Source organism: Thamnophis elegans, chromosome 1 (assembly GCF_009769535.1).
Source record: "Thamnophis elegans isolate rThaEle1 chromosome 1, rThaEle1.pri, whole genome shotgun sequence".
NCBI lineage: Eukaryota > Metazoa > Chordata > Lepidosauria > Squamata > Colubridae > Thamnophis > Thamnophis elegans.
In genome coordinates this window covers 159,178,723-159,200,574 of record NC_045541.1, presented here as the reverse complement: position 1 = coordinate 159,200,574, position 21,852 = coordinate 159,178,723, and the positions used below count along the sequence as shown (strand labels likewise).

General features: G+C 39.4%; 1 protein-coding gene across 3 annotated transcripts in view; it reads left to right on the top strand.

The window, feature by feature from the left end:
• The first annotated feature begins 1,910 nt into the window (after nucleotides 1-1,910).
• FERMT2 (fermitin family member 2) overlaps nucleotides 1,911-21,852 on the top strand; it is an 83,087-nt gene continuing 63,145 nt past the window's right edge. The window contains exons 1-2 of one of the 3 annotated variants that reach the window (XM_032236605.1): nucleotides 1,911-2,263; nucleotides 3,456-3,627. In XM_032236605.1, the coding sequence (XP_032092496.1) occupies nucleotides 3,468-3,627 (160 nt within the window). In that variant the 5' untranslated portion in view covers nucleotides 1,911-2,263; nucleotides 3,456-3,467. Of the gene's footprint in view, nucleotides 2,264-2,483; nucleotides 2,505-3,455; nucleotides 3,628-21,852 lie in introns of those variants that run through there. The other 2 variants (XM_032236598.1, XM_032236612.1) reach the window with 2 other exon arrangements.

The window sequence follows — 21,852 nt, the reverse complement described above, 5'->3', positions numbered from 1 at the left end:
CTGTGCCCCCTTTGGCTTTCCAGACACTTCATGATTGGGCAAACCTAACAGTGTTGGCAAAACATGCTTGAGCGGCCAGTTAAAAAAAATCTATTCCAAGATCTGTTGCCAACATAGCCAGCAACAATGCTAAGCTTAGTTAATGTTAACCTTTTTAAATAGCTCAGTGCAGTGCAAGGTTCTCAAATTGTGGATTAGGCTGCCCAGAGGTGGAGAGCAATTGGGGAAGGTCATTTTTTTAAAAAAAAATCTACTTGCTGTTTAAACTCACTCTGGGCTTCAATCCTAATTTTTCCTGCACAAGCCTACAAAGTTTTGAGAACCTTTGCAAAACCTGTACATTAACATTCAGTGATTAAAAATAAATCTATTCAGCCTATCCACAATCCCAGAGAAATTACTAATATTATGCAGGAACAGAATAGAACATTTGTGATTAAGACATCCAAGCAATTTGTCTCTGATGCAGAAGCTCTTGCTGTATATCTAAAGCAAGAGAGTAATAATAATCATAATGATACCAATAAGAGGGAGTAGTAGAGAAGATGAGAATAATAGTACTAGAGCCACACGATATGGGTGAATATATTTAGACGTAAGTGCTGTGAGAATTAGTTGTTCAACAGAGTGATAGTACAAGGGATGGTACAATTGTCCCTGTGTCCAGTTGTTTTGGCATGTAATGCCCTATAGCAGCGTCCCAGGAGGAGAAATTGAAAGAGTTTATGCCCAGGATGTGTGGGGTCTGTAGATATTTTCTCATCCCTCCTCCTAACTCTAACCCATGCAATATACAGGTCTTCTATGGAAGGCAGGCTGGTTGCAAGAGGAGCTTAGAGAAGAAGAGCTTAGTAGGACTGTCCCTATCCTTCTGTCCCCAATTATTTGTATTCATTTCTTTCGTTCATATCCATGTTTATATTTCTATCTGCTATCTTGTACATGTTTGACAAACTAATACATACAAATACAAAATTCCTGTATTTTACTTTGCAGAGCAATATACGAGACCCCATGGCTTCACCAGTTGGTTGTTCTCCAATCCTTTGGTTAAGTTTATTTATTTAAACTTACATAGTTGCCCATCTCACACTAGGTGACTCTGCACATATGTTACAAAACCAATGGAAAGCAAATCATAATTAAAACATATCTATGGAGATTCTGTCACCCAGGTCATGGTTGTCCTAAAGCTGCTTTTTTTCCAAGAGGCAAAGTGGAGTTTTGGAAAATCCAATTGTCTGTTGAAAAAAAAAGTACCTTTGGGACATAATTAAAACAAACATCTGTTGCCTCTGCACGTAGGTATAGCCAATGCATTGCCATCGAAAATCTCTGAGGATTTAGATCCACCTCCTGGCTCTTGCCAGTCCTTGCCCTCTATTCCTACCCCCCCCCCCCCATCCTTGACTTTTCCTCAGGACGATTTTTCAGAAGCGGCAACTGCGGGGGACAAATCCCGGCGCTTCTTCCGAGTCCGGTGCTCCGCCTCCCTACGCCTAAATTGAGTTTGGCAAGCAACCACCGTCTTATGCCGGATCCCACTCCCCATTAATGCGCGCGGTTGTTGTTCTGGGCATACGCGAGGTTGTGGCCCAAACGCAAAACGGCGGGGAAAGGAATCCCACAGCAGAGAGAGAGAGAACCACGTTGGAGAGGCTGCGAGTTTGGACGCGGCTAAGCCCGCCATGCCAATTCTTCTCCCATTCCCAAGGATGGCTCTCCTCTCCTTGGGTGACGCAGGACACCCCCCCGCCCCCCTGAAGGGGAGATGTCTCCGCGCCCCCTTCCCGCGCTTTCCGCGCACCTCCTCCCCCTCAGCCGCCTCCCCCTTCTCAGCCTCCCCCTCCTCCCCCTCTTCGCTTTCCCGCGCGTCCGCTGGCGGGGGAGTCCCGGATGTTGGCCCCTTGCCCCGCTGCTCCTCCGTCCTGGCTGCTCCTCCGTCCAGGCTTCCATAAAAGGGCAGCGCCTTCCCTCTCCTTCGTCCCCCAGGCCTGCCTCCCTCTCCCTCCCTCCCTCCCTCTGTCGCCATCCCCTCAGGCGGCGCCCCCGGGCGGGCGGAGAAGGGGGCGAGGGCTCCCGTCCTGGCTACGTCCGCAGGGCGGGGAATAGAAGCGAAGCATCGGGCGAGGCAGGCAGAGGGCAGCGGCAGCGGCGGGGGGTTCTCTGTCACGCTCGCAGCGCCGACGGGGGGGACCGCAACGCAGGCACGCAGGCGCGCGGGCGCAGGCAGAAGCCAGGCCGGGGAGCCCCTTGAAGGGAGGTGAGGACGGGCAGGCAGGCGGGCGGTGGGGGCTTTTCCCCTCGCGCGGCAAAGGAGAGCTTCGTTTCTCCTCCGCTTCCACGTCATCCTTGCTCGGTCGGTGGACGCAGGGACATCTGCGCCTCAGTGGGGTCCTCGGGGGATCCGTGTGCGTGTGGCCAGGGGTGATGGGTCGGGTTGTAACGTGTGTGGGGTAGTTCGGAGGATTTGTGCCCTCTTCAGAGTCCTAGTCCCTTTTGAGGTGACTTGCTTTGCCTTTCTCCTCTGCAAATAATGCTTCGCCGCGCTTTCAGCCTCGCTCCTTTCGGTCTCTCCTCACTTTCCGTCCTTCCTACTCTTCCCCCCCACCCAGGCCTCCTCTTCTTCTGCTTACCTGAGAAGTTAGCCTTCCCCCTCCCTCAGTTTATTTTTATGAGATTCTAGATCCGAAGGGCACATCCTCCTTCCTCTCTGTGAGCATTATTTTGGCTTGGGACATCCATTGCTCCTTTCTTTTTCCTTGCCTGCTACAGCCCGGTATAATCTAAATAGTGCTATCTCTTGCGCCTTGGGGAAAAAAAGGAGCTTGCAAAATGTTATCCCGTGTGGAGTCCTTTATTTGTGCTTTGGGATGTTTATGCAATCTGACTGCCACTGTGAATATATCTATGTTTTTTTTAGGAAGAGTCCTAGGAGATCCTGGAAGTTATTATGACTGAAAGGATGTATTTGCTCCGGTGAATTATTCCAATTTTCTTGAGTAGTTTGGATCTTAAAGGGAATATGAATCCTGAACTGCGGGGGTCAAAGGGACTTTATCTCATTAACATATTGTAGGGACTAATAAGATCCCTGAAGAAGGGAAACTTGGTTTAAGCATACCTGCAAACTGAAGCTAAGCAAGCCTTCAGTTTATAGTCCCTTTAAGTTTACAAAGCCCTTGCTGAGCAGCTGGAAATCTGCAATCTGGGTCCGCCCTCCCCTTACTGCCCCCCTAAGTAAATTGAAGTTCCTCGGTTTTGTTACTTCTTTACAGCTGATTTTAGGGAGTTTGTTTCTCTTCCTTGGTTATTTCTTTTTCATGCTCTTTCTTTACTTTCCTCACTGCTGTGTTTTTCTTCACTTGAATGGGGAAACGGGGAAGCTGCTCCTGAGCTGTGAGCGGGAGGCTTCAGCTTAACTAATGAAATGAATGCCATTTCCTCTGTTTCAGTAGAAAGGAGCAATGACGGCTCTGGACGGTATACGGATGCCAGATGGCTGCTATGCTGATGGAACGTGGGAGTTGAATGTGCATGTCACAGACTTGAACAGAGATGTAACACTGAGGGTCACAGGGGAAATACATATTGGTGGCGTCATGCTGAAACTCGTGGAAAAACTTGGTAAGTTGCAACAGAAAGTAGGGATTACAATGTTGGTGCTTTTTTGAATGCTGTATAAGGAAATGGATATTTGGTCTTTTTTTTTTTTTACCAAATGAATTTGTTGAAAGAGATCAAGCAGCCTACAGAATGCAACAGGATTGCTGAATCTACAACTCTAGTGGCATATTACAATCACTGCTGTGTATTTCCTTGCTTTATCAAATGGCCCTAAGCTTTTTACAATATTTTAGTTGTGGTAGCAAGTTCAAATTTCATAGAGAAATACAGTGAGTAGTTTATCCTAGCTTATGGTATAGCAAACTGGTTCTTAGATGAGCCAAAATCTATTAAGATTTTCTAAATTTCTGTAATTATTAGGACCATATGTCTCAGTTGTTTAACACTAGAACAGCTAAATCGATATATTTAATATATGCTGTAATATATGTCCTTAAATCTGAATATACACTTAAACCTATCCGGAGAATGTATTTAATTTTTTAGAACATTTATATTACTGACCAACTTAAATACATAACAATCAATTTACAGAACAAAAGAAAAGAAAACATCGGAGTTAAAAATAATCCAATACAAGAAAAAGAAACATCTGAGGCACCATGTAGCAATTTTACAGAAACAAACCTGTACATTGCTCTCCCCTAAAATCCTGGCAACTGGGTCATAACAACCTTCTGGAAGGCTGAGTGGATTAGGTCCTTTAGACTTCAGGGACAGAATGTTCCATAGAGCAGGAACCACGCCCTATACTATGATGAATGTGTTGATGAACTTTTAATTAGAAACCAAAATTAAATGTGCTGTCTAGCAAAAGTGCTATATTGAAGTGTTTACTGAAAATGCATGTTGCAGAGAAACCTAAAGCTCTGCCTGACATATTTTAATATGCTGCTTGTTTATTGAGAGATGTTATTTGAATGTGCAGTCACAAGGAGAATAATTAAATGAATGTTTTTATTGCTCTGCTGGCTAGATATGCTAGCCTTTATATGCCTTCTCAAATACTGAATGATGTGCTGTGGACAGAAGCTTCATATAGAAGTTATCCTGCTTGATCCTCTCTTGTTCTCTGTGTTGTCATTGATAAGGGGTCCTCTGCTAGGCAAACTGAGAAAGGGTAATTAGCACATCTTAACCTGTATTTTAAATATTACTGTGTCTTTGTGTTGCCATGGCAAAGAACTGTGACTGGTTCAGTTTGCCTCTGCCATCAAATGTTCCATTCTTTGAGAAGAGTTCTGAACTAAACCAGTATCAAAATGTGGCATAAGTAAAAAGCAATTTTATTTCTTTTCTGATTGCAAAGAGTGTTAGGAAAAGCTCTGCAAAGATTGTATAAAACATTTCAACACAAAGTTTTAACACTTTATTGTAGTTATTCTTTTATTGTTTGGCTCATAAAATAGTTAACTTTTTAGACTAATTGGCAAGAAGACTATTGTTGCAAAAATATTTCTCCTTTGCAAGAACGTTTGTTGCCATAGCAAAACTTTAATTTTGGTTTTCTGAAGTGTGTGAAAATGACCAACTTCCTTAGTCAAGTGATCTTGAATTTGATGGTGTTATGGGTTTTATTGCAGTCTCAGAGATAATTAATTATACTTCCCCAATTAACTATTTTTCCCATTACAATACCATAGTACATCAAAAGTTCTAATCAAATTGGTGCAAATCATGGTTATTCTTTGATAGACATTGCCTTAACATTTTGCTTTTATTGCTAAGGCTGCTACATCTTATGTAGACTTCTGAGGTTTAGTCCAGTATTAGTTATACAGCACATATCATAATTGTTCAACATGTCATAGGCCATGTCTTGGAGGTTAGGATCTCACTGAAGAACTTGTGCATTACTCAGTTACTTTGCACTATGTTTTCAATCTTGAGCAGGATACTGTATTAAGTGCTAAAGTTCTTGTCTTGAGGCGAAATGCTGAGATATATTCAGTTGGTAATTAAAATATTCCATCTGTTCAAATACATATGAAGTTGTTTGGAATGCTAAAAACAAGTAATCCCTATCTGGTCTCTAGCACATCTTTAGTTCTCTATAAAGAACTTTTGTTGATTAGTTGCCCACTTAAATAATTTTGGTGTTGTTAAACCACCCCCATCCGGTACTGTATTAACATTTTACACTGATGTAATAAGGAAGGAAAAGCAGATATAAATACTTGCTTCAAAGGGAAGCTTATGTTTGTATGAAAGAGTCTTATTTAGGTTTGATTAGATTTGATTTGGGAACTTGAAAGTCAAAGATTGAATTAATTGTGGGGTCAGCATTCTTCAGTTTCTACCCATTTTAAAATACTACATTTTTCATATAGGCCAGTATATGAATGTTGCTGATGATTTTGGTATGTAATTTTCTTAAGTGTAGGGTGGAAGTGGCCATTAAGTTTGGTTGAAACTGGAATGTATTTTTATGGCAGCTTCATTCAGACTTCTCTAGATTTGAATGTTGAGATTATTAATTACAGCATTGTTTCATTTTGTTATTATTTGTAATGGTTTTTATTTTAATGTTACTTTTGGGAGGGAGAGTAAGCCACTTGGAGCCTTGTTAATTGACATCATTGTAGTAAACAAAAAAAGTTAATAAAGATTGTTTATGAAACTATTTTGCAGCTGGGTTAATAATGAAAAATAAGATAATGTAGCCAATTTTAAGACATTGATGTTCAATAGCTGTTTAATAGTTCTTTTAGTTCCCCCTCCCCTCCTAAAGTGTAATCTCTGACTTCAATGAGAGGGAGGGAGGGAGGGAGAGAAAGAGAGAGATCTCAAACTGAGAAACTACAGGTAGGAGTGCATAAAACACAAAAGGAAAAAAGCAAAGCAATTCTTCAAAAAAAATTGTTGCTTTAATGCTAAAAGAGTTAGCTTTAAAAAAAAAGACAGTGTTTAATTTGCAAATATAACTCTTAATTTGTGGGTCCTAAAGGGCTCAGTCTATACTGAGAGGTACTTGGTGCTCTGAGCTTGACTGTTTTCTTGCAGACATTTCATTACCCAAACTAGATAATATCATCAGTGCTAGTAAGGAGTAGGGTTTGCTCTCAGTTTATATTCTAGTGACTCAGTCTGTACCTCAGTCTGTATTTTGCTATGATAAGAGGCAGAAAGAAATTAGGAGATTCATTTGGTAAAATAAATTGTGTTATTTAATCTTGTGAATAGCGTGTTAATACTGTAAAATCAGTGATCATTGATGTTTTACTTGGATCTAAGGTTTAATATTTGTATACTGCCCTGTAGTAGACATAACTGAAAAATCTGATTTAGGGATATTTGTAGCTTCTATATAAACTTTTTGTTTATTTTTTGCTTTTGATTGATTATGCATTTGCTTTAGCAAAATATAGTGAAACAGAATGTGTTGGGATGAATAAGAGGTTTGTACATTGATAATTGTAATATATTTACAGATACACATTAACAGAGTTGGAAGGTACCTTGTAGGTCATCTAGTCCAACCCCCTGCCTAAGCGGGAGACCCTACACCATTTCTGACAAATGGCAGTCCAATCTCTTCTTGAAAGCTTCCAATGATGAAGCTCACACAACTTCCGAAGGCAAGCTGTTCCATTGGTTGATTGTTCTCAAAAAATTGTCAGAAAATTTCTTCTTAGTCATGTCATATGTCAACTTCTAACTTATACCAAGTCTATTAAAAAGTTATTGAGATTTCTGTCCATTAGGCACAATTCAGTTCCTATGTCACTTCAAAAGTGATTTATGACCTTTAACTTCCTAGATATTTTTAACTGAATTTAATCCCTGGAAATATACAGTTTCCTTGAATGTCTTTCAAACTCTAAAAAATAAAAATACATTCTAATTTTTCTTTTAAGAAGAAAATTCAGGAAATAAACTTTTTAAAATGACTGCTGTCTCTGCATCTCTTAGGTTTAATGAAGATTTATGATGTATTATGAATAAAACACCAAGGAAATGTAGCTTTATTGAATTACCAGTTGTATTGCACTACAGATTTCACAGTAATGGAGGCAGGGCTTGCAAATTCATTTGAGCTGAATTTGTAATGTCTTCCCTTAAGCCATTATGCTAAAAAAAGTGCTGTTCAAATTATCACTGTTCCTGCTTTTCTTTAGATGTTAACTTTAAATCTTTCTCTCTAAATAACTTTTCCACTATTTGTCTGTCTTATTTTTAGTTAGTTTCTGGCTCATATTCAAAAGTTTTATATAGGAAGATATGCAGGCAGATTGAAGATTTCCATTTTCCAATTTTTCGCCATTTTCCCTCCACTTACTACTCAATTTCAAGAGGCTTTTAAAATTATCATGAGCTTAGATAAATAATTTGCATTGTTCAACTGGAAATTGCAATTTGAGAATATGAAAAAAGTAGTGCTTTGGGGGATTGCAGATAACTGAGTCCCTTCAATTAATTGTTTGCTGGGAGCTTTAAACAGGGTTAGAGAGGGTTATTATAGTGCTTCTGCAGCCTTTATTACATATGCCAGCAGAGGGTCAGCTAGCATCAAAGTAAAAATGAAGTTGGGATAGGCTAAAAATGGAGTAGGGGATAGGAATTCCAAATTGTGTATGCCAAAGAATGCCCAATTGCATATAAGCCTGAACAGCTGCTAAAGTCAGGGATTATATGCTGTGATTTATAGAAATTGCAAGTATTTTTCCTTTCTATCAAAATCATTTCCTCCTCAGATACTAGGATAAAAGTACCTACCCTCAGTGTCTCACATTAATGGGGAAGTCAGTTTTGTGGCTCAGAGCCAGTGTTTAGAAGTATAAAAGCAAGCTCCTTTAGAGTAATCTTGCTTGCTCTCATTGCTCCATCCAAGGCTGAAGGCTTCCTGTCCAAACAGAATTTGGAATCATATCAAGCCAAATAATTGCTGCTTTGATAAACAATTCCTTTTCTTTGTGACAGTCATGAATAATGGAAAAGATCTGTATCAGATGTACTGTTGAGCTTTCAGTCCATAGGTTCCGAATGTTAGGGTAGGAATGAACTCGGTTTCAAGACAACCCTTAATAACTCAGAGGTTTTGATAGTTAAGGTGACAGTGGTGGGTTGCAGGCAGTACGCCATGGTACGGGCGTACCAGTGTCTGCCTGGAGTACCAGGTAATGTTCCGGTAAGGTGCTCCGGAGGGCCCACCTGCCCGCCTGTCGTGCTTACCTGTCTTTAAACTCTTTGGCACTTACGCGCAGGGCACGTACAGTGGCTGCGCGATGCTCCGCCAAGCAGATGGAGCGTCTTGGAGGCATCGCTGGAGGTTAGGACACATGCACGTGTGTGCTGCATGCATTCATGTGGAGGACGCCGGGCCCCATTGCAACCGTATCGGTTGCAACGGGATCCGGAACCCACCACTGTAAGGTATATGTCATCAATATTTAGAATTTCTTAGATAGGATGGGTGGTGTAGAAAATAACTATATGAATATAATGTAATTTATATACTAATCATTTTAATATTAATTTTTGTACTAAGATAATTTATATAAACATATACAATAATTGTCAACCCAGCTTCTTTTGCTATATCTTGGTTTTTTTATTTATATTTTATTCAGTTGCTATGAAACGGTTTATAATTACAAAGTATATTCTACAAGGCCTGAGTAAAATTGAATTCAGATGCTAGATTACATTGGGACAGTGCATGGTTCTCAAACGTTGTGCTTGAATAGACCTAAATTCTCCTATATTTTCTACAAGTATTCTCTTGCAAGAAACTTTCCCTTGGGAAAATGGGAAACAAAGTGGAAATGTAGGAGCAAATGGGACACGTTCATAAACAAGCTTTAAATAAAGTAAATGACTTTATCTGCTAAGCAACTATGGATGTCCTTACTGAACAGGAAGTGACATAGAACATTTGGCATTCTCATTCAGTTGGCAGAATTTGCTGCAAAGTAGAACTGGTGATTGATTTACCCTTGAACAAAAAAATGTTTCTTTGCTCATTACAATTTTTTCCTCCCTAAAATTACTATTAAATATTATTACTTAATTCCTTTACCACAACTTGAAGAATTAAACTGCTTTGGATTAGTCACAGAAATGGAATTTAATAAAATAGCTTATCCTGTTGAAATTTTATGACAAAATGTGCTTTCTTCCTATCTCTCCTAGTCATAGCTTATCGGGAGTAATAGGAATCATACAAGTATGCACATTTTAGCAAATTCTACATGTGTATATTTTAGCTTTATGTTTTTCTTGTGTTTCTAGAAATCTGCCCACAGTTGTAATCTAATTTCAAAGTACTGTATTCAGGAATGGCCCAAATTAAACTAATGAGTATGATAAATGTTATCAGAAAAGATACCCACAGATACCAGGTATGTCTGAGCCTTGATATCAGTTCATTTGCACTTATTTATTATCTAGGTAGAGAGTAATAATTATCTTCTGGCTTAAAATTTAACTGCTTGAAAAGAATAAAATATTCTTGACTCATTGTTACAAGAATATTGAGAAATGGCATTTGAGCTTATATGGCCTGAAAAACGGCAGCCTTTCATTAGGCAAGCTAGCAGTACTTTTTTTTCTTTGTATTCTAAAAGTACATAAGCTAAAGAAGATGTCTCTTGAGCTAAAAGCCCCTCTGATGGTTTGGGTACAGAAGTGTGCCAATTGGAAATGGAATGTCTTCCATTGAAACTTACTTGGATCCTTCTCAGTTAAGCAGAAAGAAAATGTAAGAAACAGTCCTATGTGCTCCAACATTGGAGCATAGGAGCACTCCAGCATTGCAGGACACATTCTCAAGTATAGGTAGTCCTCAGCGTATGACCATAATTGAGCCCAAAAGTTCTGTTGTTAAGTAAGACATTTGTTAATTGAGTTTTACCCCATTTTATGACATTTCTTGCCTCTGTTGTTAAATGAAGCACCACAGTTGATAAGTTAGTAACCCGGTTGTTAAGTGAATCTGGCTTCCCCATTGAATTTGCTTCTGAGACGGTCCCAAAGGGTGATCACATGATCTTGGAACACACCAACGAACATAAATATGAATAAGTTGCCAAGCATCTGAATTTTGTTCATGTGATTATGGAGATGCTGCAAAGGTCGTAAGTGTGAAAAATGGTCATAAGACACTTTTTTCAGTCCCATCACAAATTTGAATGGTCATTAAATGAATGTTGTAAGTTGAGGATTACCAGTATCTTCGTGGGGTTTTTTTTGCCAGGAGTGGACAATGCAGTTGTATGGACAATTTGTAAGCAGCCCTACATGTTGAAAAACGAAAGCTAAACTGATAGTGTTTAATGGTGTTATGTTCAAATACTGCCTTGGCTCCACTATTGTTACAGCTACTTCCCTCTGCCTAATTAGAAATAATATGAGTTTGATCAATAGATAGTTGTTCATAACAAGAACTTGCACAACTATAAAATACTTAAACACCTATCAGGAGTGCTGGTCAGGTACTTACAGAGGTATTCCTCAACTTACAGCTGCTCCTCACATTCAAGGCTATTACAGCATCCCTATGATCGTGTGACCACTTTCTGGGAGCTTAGTAACCAGTTTACATTTACAACAAATATAGCATCCTCTGGGCACATGGTTACCTTTTGCAACCTTTCCAGCCAGCTACAATCAATAGGGAGAAAATGGCAGGGGAGGTCACAAATCATAGTCATAGCCTTAGTAAATGACCAGTGATTTGCTTAAAGACTGCTGCAAAATGGTCATAAAATTGGATGCAGTCATATAATGCCTTAGTTAACCACATGACTTAAAGATGAATATTCTCTTACCAGAACATTCTGGTCATAAGTCAAGAACTACCTGTATCTGCTAGCAAAAAAAGTTTGAAATCTCTGGAAGCTCCATTGTTCCAATTGGCCGTCCTAATGGCCATATGTTAGTTACAGATAGCCTCAGAAAGGGTGCTTTATAGCCTATAAAGCACTTCCAGCTGTTATAAAATGCTGCAAAAACCTTTCCCCACCATTACAGGGTTGCATTTCATCTGCTTGACAGCTGGCTCACAACTATAACTTGGTGTAGCATCCTGTGATTTGGAACATTTTTTGCCCATTTCCAGCAAAAAAAAAAAAAAAGCCTGTTTGAGAGAGTTAGTCCATACTTACAAATCATGTGATTTGCTTGGCCGCAACTACCATACAAATGATGGTAAAATTGGGTCCGGTCATCTGTGTGTCTCAACTTACAACTATCATGATTGAAATTCTGTTCCCAATTGTGGTCACAAGTTAAGGTCTACGTGCATATGGAATATATTCCTGAATCATATGCTATTAACACCATTGCATTACATATGGGATACTGCAGCCTTCCTGAGAAAACAAAAATCCATTAAATGAAGAATGAATAATTTAGCTGTCATGGGTATTGAAACCCAATACAATTAAATAGTGCTAGAACTATTAATTAGTACTAGAACTTCTAAACAAAAGTAGTTCTCATCTGGATTGAAGGCACAGTCAAAATTAGATTAGAAGACTCAAAGTCTGCTAGATTACAAAACCGAAGAATAAACACAGACAAAACCTTAAATTTGGTTTTAATGATTAACTATCTGGGGTTTTAAGGTATATGAATAGCATGTAGCTCAGCTGTACTGATTGTAGACCATGATTTGATATTTGGATTTAAAAACCACCCTTGAATGAAGCATGATGATACTGACATCCATGTGGTTTTCTTGGCAGCAGTACAGACATATTTTTAAATCCCATCTGAAGGTTTTGGTGGGAAGGGGCTGGGGTGTTAACTATAGGAACATTAAAAAAAGTAATAACTGGAAACCAGAGGCCGGTAAGACAGTCTGAAATACTGTGTCTGGCCTGCATAACACCCTTCCCAAATATGCATTGTAAAGATGTATTTACAGTGGCATAAAAGGAAATCATAGCTTTTATGTTAAATATGCCAAATAATGACTTTTACAACAAGGGAAAAGAAGGTTTGTAGGCCAAGTATGACAGATCTACTCTCTTCAGTAGGGGAAATTTCTTTTTTGGTGCCTTCTAGGCTCTGTGCTCCTGGATTGTTTTGTATGACTGACCATGCAACCCATAGCAACTGTTCTATAAATGAGCAACCACCTTCCTCAAAACAAGTGTGGTGCCCACCAACCAAAATGTGCTCTCAGAATCTGCCCGCTGTCCCAAAAGTTTAGAAACTTTATAATAGATAAAGATATCATAGAATTGGAATTAGTGGTTCTATATGTGACCATATAAATATATCACATCAACATTCTAATATTGTCTAATATACATGCAGATTAACATTTTCTGATTATTATTTTCTCGTAACAATGGGGTTAACTAGAACTGCCATCCTTTTTTTAAAAAAGAGGAAGGATAGATTAAGATGTCTTGCTCCAGGTAACTGAGGTTTTGGAAGGTTTCCAACAACATTTTCCCAATAATTCAGGGAGCAGTTCTATTGAATACCATGTTAAAATATGGAGTACAGGGGCAGATTTGCCCTGGATGGCCTCTTCTCTCTGATTGCATGTATTTTTTTTATTTAGACTCAGAATTGTGCCCCATCCAAAATGCAAGTTTTAGAGTTTATATTTTAATTTCATGTATAATTATAATCTGCATATAATTTACATTGTCATACTGTATTCTTTATAGTTTTGCTCTTTTCATTTTTCATGATTTGAATTGCATCTATCATAGCTATGCTTTGGTTAGGAGATGGATGCAAGATGTATAAGCATTTAATGATATATTAAAATATATTAGTTATGATATTTTTCATGGAGAACATCTGTCTATGTGATTGCTAAGATTTGACAATGACTTCATTGCACATAATCAAGGGAATAAAGTATCAATGATGGTTTATATTTATTGTTATCTGCCTATAATATTTAGTATGGGGCAGTCAATAAATTTATAACATAATAGTAACGCAGCTTACATCCTACGATGATACCTCTTAATATCATCAAACATCAATATTTGCTTATCCCAGGATCTTGGGAAAGATTCAATAGATGGATAAAAATGCCAAATCCACTCTAAGCATCTGACTGACTGTATGACAAACTATAATACTATGTCTTATACCCTGTTAGAAAAGGACAGTCTAGAACAGGGGTCGGCAAACTTAAACACTCAAAGAGCCATTTGAACCCATTTCCCACAGAAAAGAAAACACCAGGAGCCACAAAGGTCTAGCTGGAAGCCCCCTGTTCAATTCTGGAGCTGACCAGAAGTTCAGTTCCCCCACCATAGAGTCTCCTCCTAGGACGGCATACTGTCATAACCGAAAGCCCTATCAATTGTAGAGACAACTGGAAAACCCTCCATTTGCCATAGAGTCTTCTCCTGGCACACTGTGCTTCTCCCACCACCACCAGAAGCTCCTCTCAAAATTGTGGTGCCGACTGGTGACGGAGCCGCAGCAGAGGGAGGGAAGAGTCACATGTGGCTCTAGAGCCGCCGTTTGCTGACGCCTGGTCTAGAAGAACCCATTAGTGTAAGTTGTAAGAATCTGGCTGAGTATTTTGAGGACAGAATCCCTCACAATTGCTTCAGACTGGAAGCCAGATGGAATCTATTGAAATGACAGTGGTGTCATGCCGAATACAGACAAGGATGATTCTAATATAATGAGTCTGCTCTGGATATGCTGGACTAATGTCAGGGCCAGGGATAGGCAAGCGATCAAGCACCTGAATCTGGCTGTGCCAGGAGTCAGATGACAAGTCCTGTTCCTATGCAACTGCCACAAACAAACCATACAATCTTGATAATAGAGCAGAGTTGCTTGACATGCTTCCTTACTAGAGAAGAATGGCATCTGCCTTAACTGATTCTCACCTGGCAGTTGCCTTATAGCTAAATGTTTGGGACTTCCTTATATGGAACAATCTATTCAAACTGAACCCTCTCCATTTGAGAACAGTTTGTGAATCCAGAATCTCTGTCACAACCTTCCCACATGTGCCTTGAATTGTGACCTAACCATATTATCTCTATGAGCCCCAATTACAGTGACTTATTGCAATCAAATATTCTGTTCCTTGCTGAAGTATATGCATGACTACATACATTAACTTTCAGTAGTGTTCACCACTGTATTCTCTGAGCTGCCTGTGGGCGTTAGGAGTTAAAGGCACAATGCTACAATGGTTCCACCCTTCTCTGAGCAGACTATTTCAGCCTGTGGCACTGTGGATGAGAAGTCAGACTCTAGGATACTCAATTATAGGGTTAGGATTTGGTCTTTGTTACTCTGTTTTAACATCTGCATAAAACTGTTGTGAGAGTTTATGTCAGTTCGTGTAACAGAATATATATCCATATTCACATTGCCAACATGGACCCAATAAGAGATGTGGTAGAAATACCATCTCAGTGCCCAGTGGCTTTCAGTATCTGGGTGGGAAAACGTAGGCTCAGATTCTATCCAAACAAAATGGAGCAGCCCTTAATTCAGAAATCTCCTGATTCCAGGATTGTATTATTCTTCACTCTTGATAGAGTTGTGTTGTCTCAGGGGTCAAGGTTTCACGTTTAATCAATAAATATGCGAATACCATGGCTAGGTCCTTTGAGATAATAGGGAAGAAAATGGTAAGTGAGCACCTGTCTATCCTAGACGAGTTCAAATCACCAGGACCGGATGGATTACACCCCAGGGTTCTGAAGGAACTGGCAGACGAGATTTCAGAATCACTGAACTATATCTTTCAGAGATCCTGGAGCACCAGGGAACTACCAGAGGACTGGAAAAGAGCTGATGTGGTTCCCATCTTCAAAAAAGGGAAAAAAAATAGATCCAGGAAACTATAGACCTATCACAGACCTATCAGTCTGACCTCAATACCAGGAAAGATTCTGGAAAAGATAATCAAGCAACGAATTAGCGAACACCTAGAAGCAAACAAAGTAATAGCCAAAAGCCAACATGGGTTTGTCAAAAAATCATGCCAGACTAATCTTATTGCATTCTTTGACAATGTGACAAAATTCCTGGACCAGAGGAATGCCGTCAATATAGTTTACTTGGACTTCAGTAAGGCATTTGATAAGGTAGACCATAACCTACTACTAGATAAAGTAGAAGAATGTGGGTTAGACAGCATCACCACCAGATGGATTCATAACTGGCTAACCAACTGCACTCAACGTGTAGTCCTCAATGGAGCTGCATCTACATGGAGGGAAGTATGCAGTGGAGTACCACAAGGCTCTGTTTTAGGCTCAGTACTCTTCAACATCTTCATCAATGATTTGCATGAGGGAATAAATGGGGAACTCATCAAATTTGCAGATGACACCAAGATGGCAGCCAACACTCCAGAAGATAGGCTTAAGATACAGAAGGATCTTGACAAACTTGAACATTGGGCACTAGCTAACAAAATGAAATTCAATGGTGAAAAGAGTAAGGTTCTACATTTAGGTCAGAAAAAGGAAATGCACAGTATAGGTGGTACCTTGCTCAATAGTAGTAACTGTGAGAGGGATATTGGAGTCCTAGTGGACATCCATTTAAATATGAACCAGCAGTGTGCAGCAGCTGCCAAAAAAGCCAAAACATTTCTAGGCTGCGTAAACAGAGGGATAGAATCAAGATCACGTGAAGTGTTAATACCACTTTATAATGCCTTGGTAAAGCCACACATGGAATACTGCATTCAGTTTTGGTCACCACGATGTAGAAAAGATGTGGAGACTCTAGAAAGAGTGCAGAGAAGAGCAACAAAGATGATTAGGGGATTGGAGACTAAAACATATGAGGAACGGTTGCAGGAACTGGGTATGTCTAGTTTAATAGAAAGAAGGACTAGGGGAGACATGATAGCAGTGTTCCAATATCTCAGCGGTTGCCACAAAGAAGAGGGAGTCAAACTATTTTCCAAGGCACCTGAGAGTAGAACAAGAAGCAATGGGTGGAAACTAATGAAGGAGAGAAGCAACTTAGAACTGAGGAGAAATTTCCTGACAGTTAGAATGGTTAATCAGTGGAGTAGCTTGCCTCTAGAAGTTGTGAATGCCTCAACACTGGAAGTCTTTAAGAAGATTTTAGATAGCCATTTGTCTGAAACGGTATAGGGTTTCCTGCCTAGGCAGGGGATTGGACTAGAAGACCACCTAGGTCCCTTCCAACTCTGCTATTGTATTGTATTGCATTGAGAATACACCTGGAATGGGATCCCCTGAGGACAGTCATTCATATTTAATCATCTTCCAGTTTGATTGCTGTAATGCATGGGTGTCAAACTCTTGATGTCACATGATGTATCCTGTCACATCCGGCCCAGGGGCCACCAGTTTGACAGCCCTGCTGTAATGTATGTCACTTGGGTCTGCTTTGGAGGACCACTCACAAATTTCATTTGGCCTAGAATACAATAACTACTGTACTGCCCTGATAAACCAATGTTGCAGAAGCTATGCTGATTGCCAGTATAAATGTAATTCAAGATGCTGGCTGTTGTCTTTACGGTCCCATAGGGCTTAGAATCTCTCTATGTAAAGATTGCTTTTCATGCAGATTTTTTTAGAGAATGCCAACTAAGGTCAGGTGGTAGGAGAGAGCCTGACAGTAGCATTTTTTCTTAGCAGCTCCCTTCTTATGGAACAATCTGTCTCCTGAGGCATTGATAGCATTTCTGAGGCTGTAAAATTTGCTTTAAAAAAAAAGTCTTTTGAGGATTAACTGTGCACCCTAAATGCCTATATTTGTATTGTTTCCATTTTAATGATTGCATGTAATGTACTATTGTTATTTTAATATTGGTAAACTGCCTAAGCCTACAGGGATTTATTGCACAAATACATAAATAAATACTGGATGTCTATCTGTGCTGTTTTAATCATTCCTAGCCCTTTGTATAAGGATTGGCAGTCTATTATTAGAACGCTGGAATGTTAGGTGACAGAGCTATCGGTGGTTTTCCTAGTGAATGGGCCACAGGTCTCATGCTGCATCTGAATTTGGGAGTTTCACAGGAAGAATTGGGTCAAGATTTACCTTCCTTGTCTTTCCTTCACGTTCTAACTCTTTGCTGCAAACACAATATAAACTATTATATTGTATCTGTTATAAGCTGACAGGGTGTGGTCCATTATATGTGGATTATAATCAGAAATGTTCAAAATTTAGCTGTGTAGGAACGAGGAGATATTGTGGAAAGACACTAACGTATCCATTGAGATCAGCGGCAAAAGGATGAGCAATAAATTTTGTGTAAATTGGGTATTCTGATGATGTGCAGTAAACTGGTAATCTAGAAGACCTCTATTCTACTACAATTGATCCTGGATATTGGTACTAAAGTACTAAAGCTTTTTATGTTTGAGGGAAAACTCTTTTCCCTATTATTGTCACAAGCTAAAAGATATACTTAGAATATAAGGAGAAAAAGCTGACACTACTTCTCAGTTTAAGCCCTGATTTGAGGGACCTGCAGGGAATAATGTTTAGTGGGTACCATTCTTGTAATTATAGCTGCAATATCAACCTTGTTTCTCCTGAGGGAAATCTACCTAACTTCAACATGCTTATGTGGCAGCAAATGGTTACTCACGCCCTTGTCACCTCAAGGCTGGATTGTTGCAGCACGCTCTACATGGGGCTACCCTTGAAAAGCATTCGGAGACTGCAGTTAGTCCAGAATGCGGCTGCACGAGCGATATTGGGTGCACCGAGGTACACCCACGTTACACCTGTCCTCCACGAGCTGCACTGGCTACCAGTTGGTCTCTGGACGCAATTCAAGGTGTTGGTTATCACCTTTAAAGCCCTATATGACTTAGGGCCAGAGTACCTTCGAGACCGCCTACTGCCGCATACCTCCCAGCGGCCAGTAAGATCCCACAGATTGGGCCTCCTTCAGATGCCATCAGCCAGACAGTGTTGGCTGGCAGGCCCCCGGAGGAGAGCCTTCTCTGTGGCTGCTCCGACTCTTTGGAATCAGCTACCCCCAGAGATCCGGACCATACCCACTCTCATGGCCTTCAGGAAAGCTGTAAAAACTTGGCTGTTCTGGCAGGCCTGGGGCTGTTGACCTCACTGTTGAGGTCCAGCCCTGATTAGAATGAATGTAGGAGGTGTTGCTATTTTAAACCGTTTTCTTTTGTTATGTGTTCGTTATGTGTCTTTTTTTTTTCTCTTTATTTTTGTAAGCCGCCCGGAGTCCTTCGGGATTGGGTGGCATATAAATGTGGTAAATTAAATTAAATTAATTAAATTAACATACATAAAATATCTCAGTTTCCTGAAATTATAAATTAATGCATTAGCCAAGGAATCAGGCTTGGAATCTGATATTATTTTTTGAAGGTCTATGATAGATAGCTTCAGGTCTTTATTTGCCCAACAATATTGTTCGAAAGAATCACTCTTCTTTTCCTGAAAATGATCCTTCTGAATAGTTCTTTGGCTCCTGTTGAATAACTATTTCTGGGCCATCTCAACATTTCATTTTTTGCAACAGCTATTAGAAACTCTCTGAATTTTTGCCAGCTTTTTCTGGTTTTCAGAAACTTCTTGCAATTATTGATAAGGGTTTAAAATATAATTAGCCCAGTACAGACCTGGTTTTGTTGATTTTTTTAGCCATGGATAAATTATCACAAGCCATAATGGAGGGACGGCTATTTGTTGATCTGTTCCTCTTTTCTTCTGTTGTTAAATTTAGTGTTGAGTTAGGATGGAAGGCACAATCAACCTTAGATACCATAGTCTTAGTCATGATGCTATAGTTATTCTCATAGCAATCTTAAAGTATTTTCAGATCATCTGTCAAGGTAAATAGTCTTTCAATTTCGCATTTACTTCTAGTGAATCAATGCTATTTCACTGATACTAGTTTCTAGATGATGTGCCTATAACCTGCAGCTTCAGGATATAAGTGCTATCCAAGCAAAATTAAATACCATAGAGAAAGCAAACACTACCTTATTTTGCTGAAACATAAAAGTTTAAAAGAGAAGCTATACGTTTTATAGTGAAGAAGACATATTTTTAGAGCCAAGGTGGCGCAGTGGTTAAATGCAGCACTGCAGGCTACTGCTAGATCAGCAGGTCAGCGGTTCAAATCTCACCGGCTCAGGGTTGACTCAGCCTTCCATCCTTCCGAGGTGGGTAAAATGAGGACCCAGATTGTTGGGGGCAATATGCTGACTCTCTGTAAACCGCTTAGAGAGGCCTGAAAGGCCTATGAAGCGGTATATAAGTCTACTGCTATTGCTATTGCTATTAGAGCAGACTCCAGACTTAACTGATTTACCATATTAAAATAAACCTATAATCAGGACATCAGAAGAGCTGTGCTTAGCCAGACCAGCCAAGACAGACTAGTTCCATGGTGGCAAACCTATGGAACGCGTGCCAGAGGTGGCATGCAGAGCCCTCTCTGTGGGTACCCACGATGGCCAGCTGTTATCTTCCGGGTTCCTACACGCACATGTGCATACCAGGAGCGGGAGAAGAGCAGCTGGCCAGTGCGCATACGTGCGACTGAACCCAGAATAACAGCTGGCCACCACTTAAGTCCACTTAAAGCTGGTTTAGACAGTGCTGGCATTGTTATCACTAGAAGAATTTCTGGTTAACAAATTAACTTTATAAAGTTGAATTCTGCCCCTTACAAGAAGCATTAAATAGTCTAGTGCTGTAAGTTCTTTTTGTGTGTTATTTACATGCGAGACATTTTGTGTGAACAAAGTCTTGCTCATAGAGCATTCTCGTCTTCAAAAATAAATTATTTAATAAAAGGAGGGTGGTTTTTTTTAGCTGTTTCTTGGTATTTCAATATTTTTCAGTTTTAAAAAATTGTTCTTGAGTAGCGAGAAAGTCCCCAGGTTCCGATTCCAGTTTCTTCCTTAGTTTCATCTCTTCATAGCATTGGATAGATATAAAATAAATAATCCATGTTAAAACCTCCTCCCTCCTTCCCAAATAAAGAATTCAGTAGAAAGAATATCATGCAGGATGCACTGAGTTTTCTTAAACCTGGGTGAAAGATCTATCCTTTGTCTCTAATAGGTTGTTTTGTATGCTTAAATTGTCAAAAGCCAATGTAAAAAATGATAAATCTCTTAATATTAATTGTAGCCCTGTAGGCTGATAAGAAAGCCAGTGGCTTTTTAATTTATAACCCGCATTTAAGTCTAAACCTCTTCTACTTGAGAGTTCATAAACAACATCTTTCAGTGCCGAAATCATTCCCTTATTCTTGACATGTTTTAGAGAAGCAAAAGTTTGGACCAGAGTTCACCATAATCACTTGACAGATTTCTTTGAGAGCAGCCAAGTCTTACTGCATGCTGCATGCTTTTCTATATTTGGCTTTGTTTAATTTGACGATAGAATGCCATGCTGTTGAGAATTGTGGCTGCTGCTCCTCTCTTCTAGCCATGTTACCCAAGCCAAATTATTCCCTTTTTTGTTTTTAAAGAATGACAGGGATATTTATGACTCTAATGTAGGCTGAATCTGAACTCAACTGTATCTTTCTTTCTTCTTTCTGTCCAGTTGAGCTTTTCAAAAAATTAGAGATTATGAGTTAACAATATAGTAGTTCTGTATGTTTTCTGGGTTGCCTAAGTCTACTTAATATCTAAAGAAACGTCCTGTATTTTGTGGGGAGAGGAAGAGAATAATAAAAAAAATAATTGCAGTCAATTTTCTTCTATTCTTTGTGTAGTTTAGCCCTGATAAGGTGGCATGCATTATTAATTGCACCCTTTGCACGCATTTTTTGCCATTGTGCTTTGAACAGCGAAACTTAATTTAATCGTGAATCAGAAGTCCTATAACACTTATCCAAAATGTTGCCTTTACTTGCATGATACTCAAAGATTAATTTCAAATATCCTACTTACGCCAGCATATAAGATCAGTTATCTGGGAGGTAGGAATGGCATTGAATTCTCTGGTCCTGTATTTATGGAATCCTGTTCTATCTGAATTATACTGATTATATTCAGAATTTCTAGTGGATCTTTCTTTTTCAGAAAGCATTATATATAATTGGGCTTTTAGCTTTATTTATTGGAACATTTGTATCCAGTGGGAAAGAAGAGAACCATTTCTGCAGCAATGCCTCAATTCTGAAATATTATTTAGTTGGAAGAACAATTGCTATTGGGACACATCAGGGAATTATTAATAGTAGCTGGGGATGCAATGCAGATGTTGGAACATTTAACTTACACAATTTGGACTCAGCTTAATTTGTGCTGAAGTTATCCAAATTGTTAATAACTT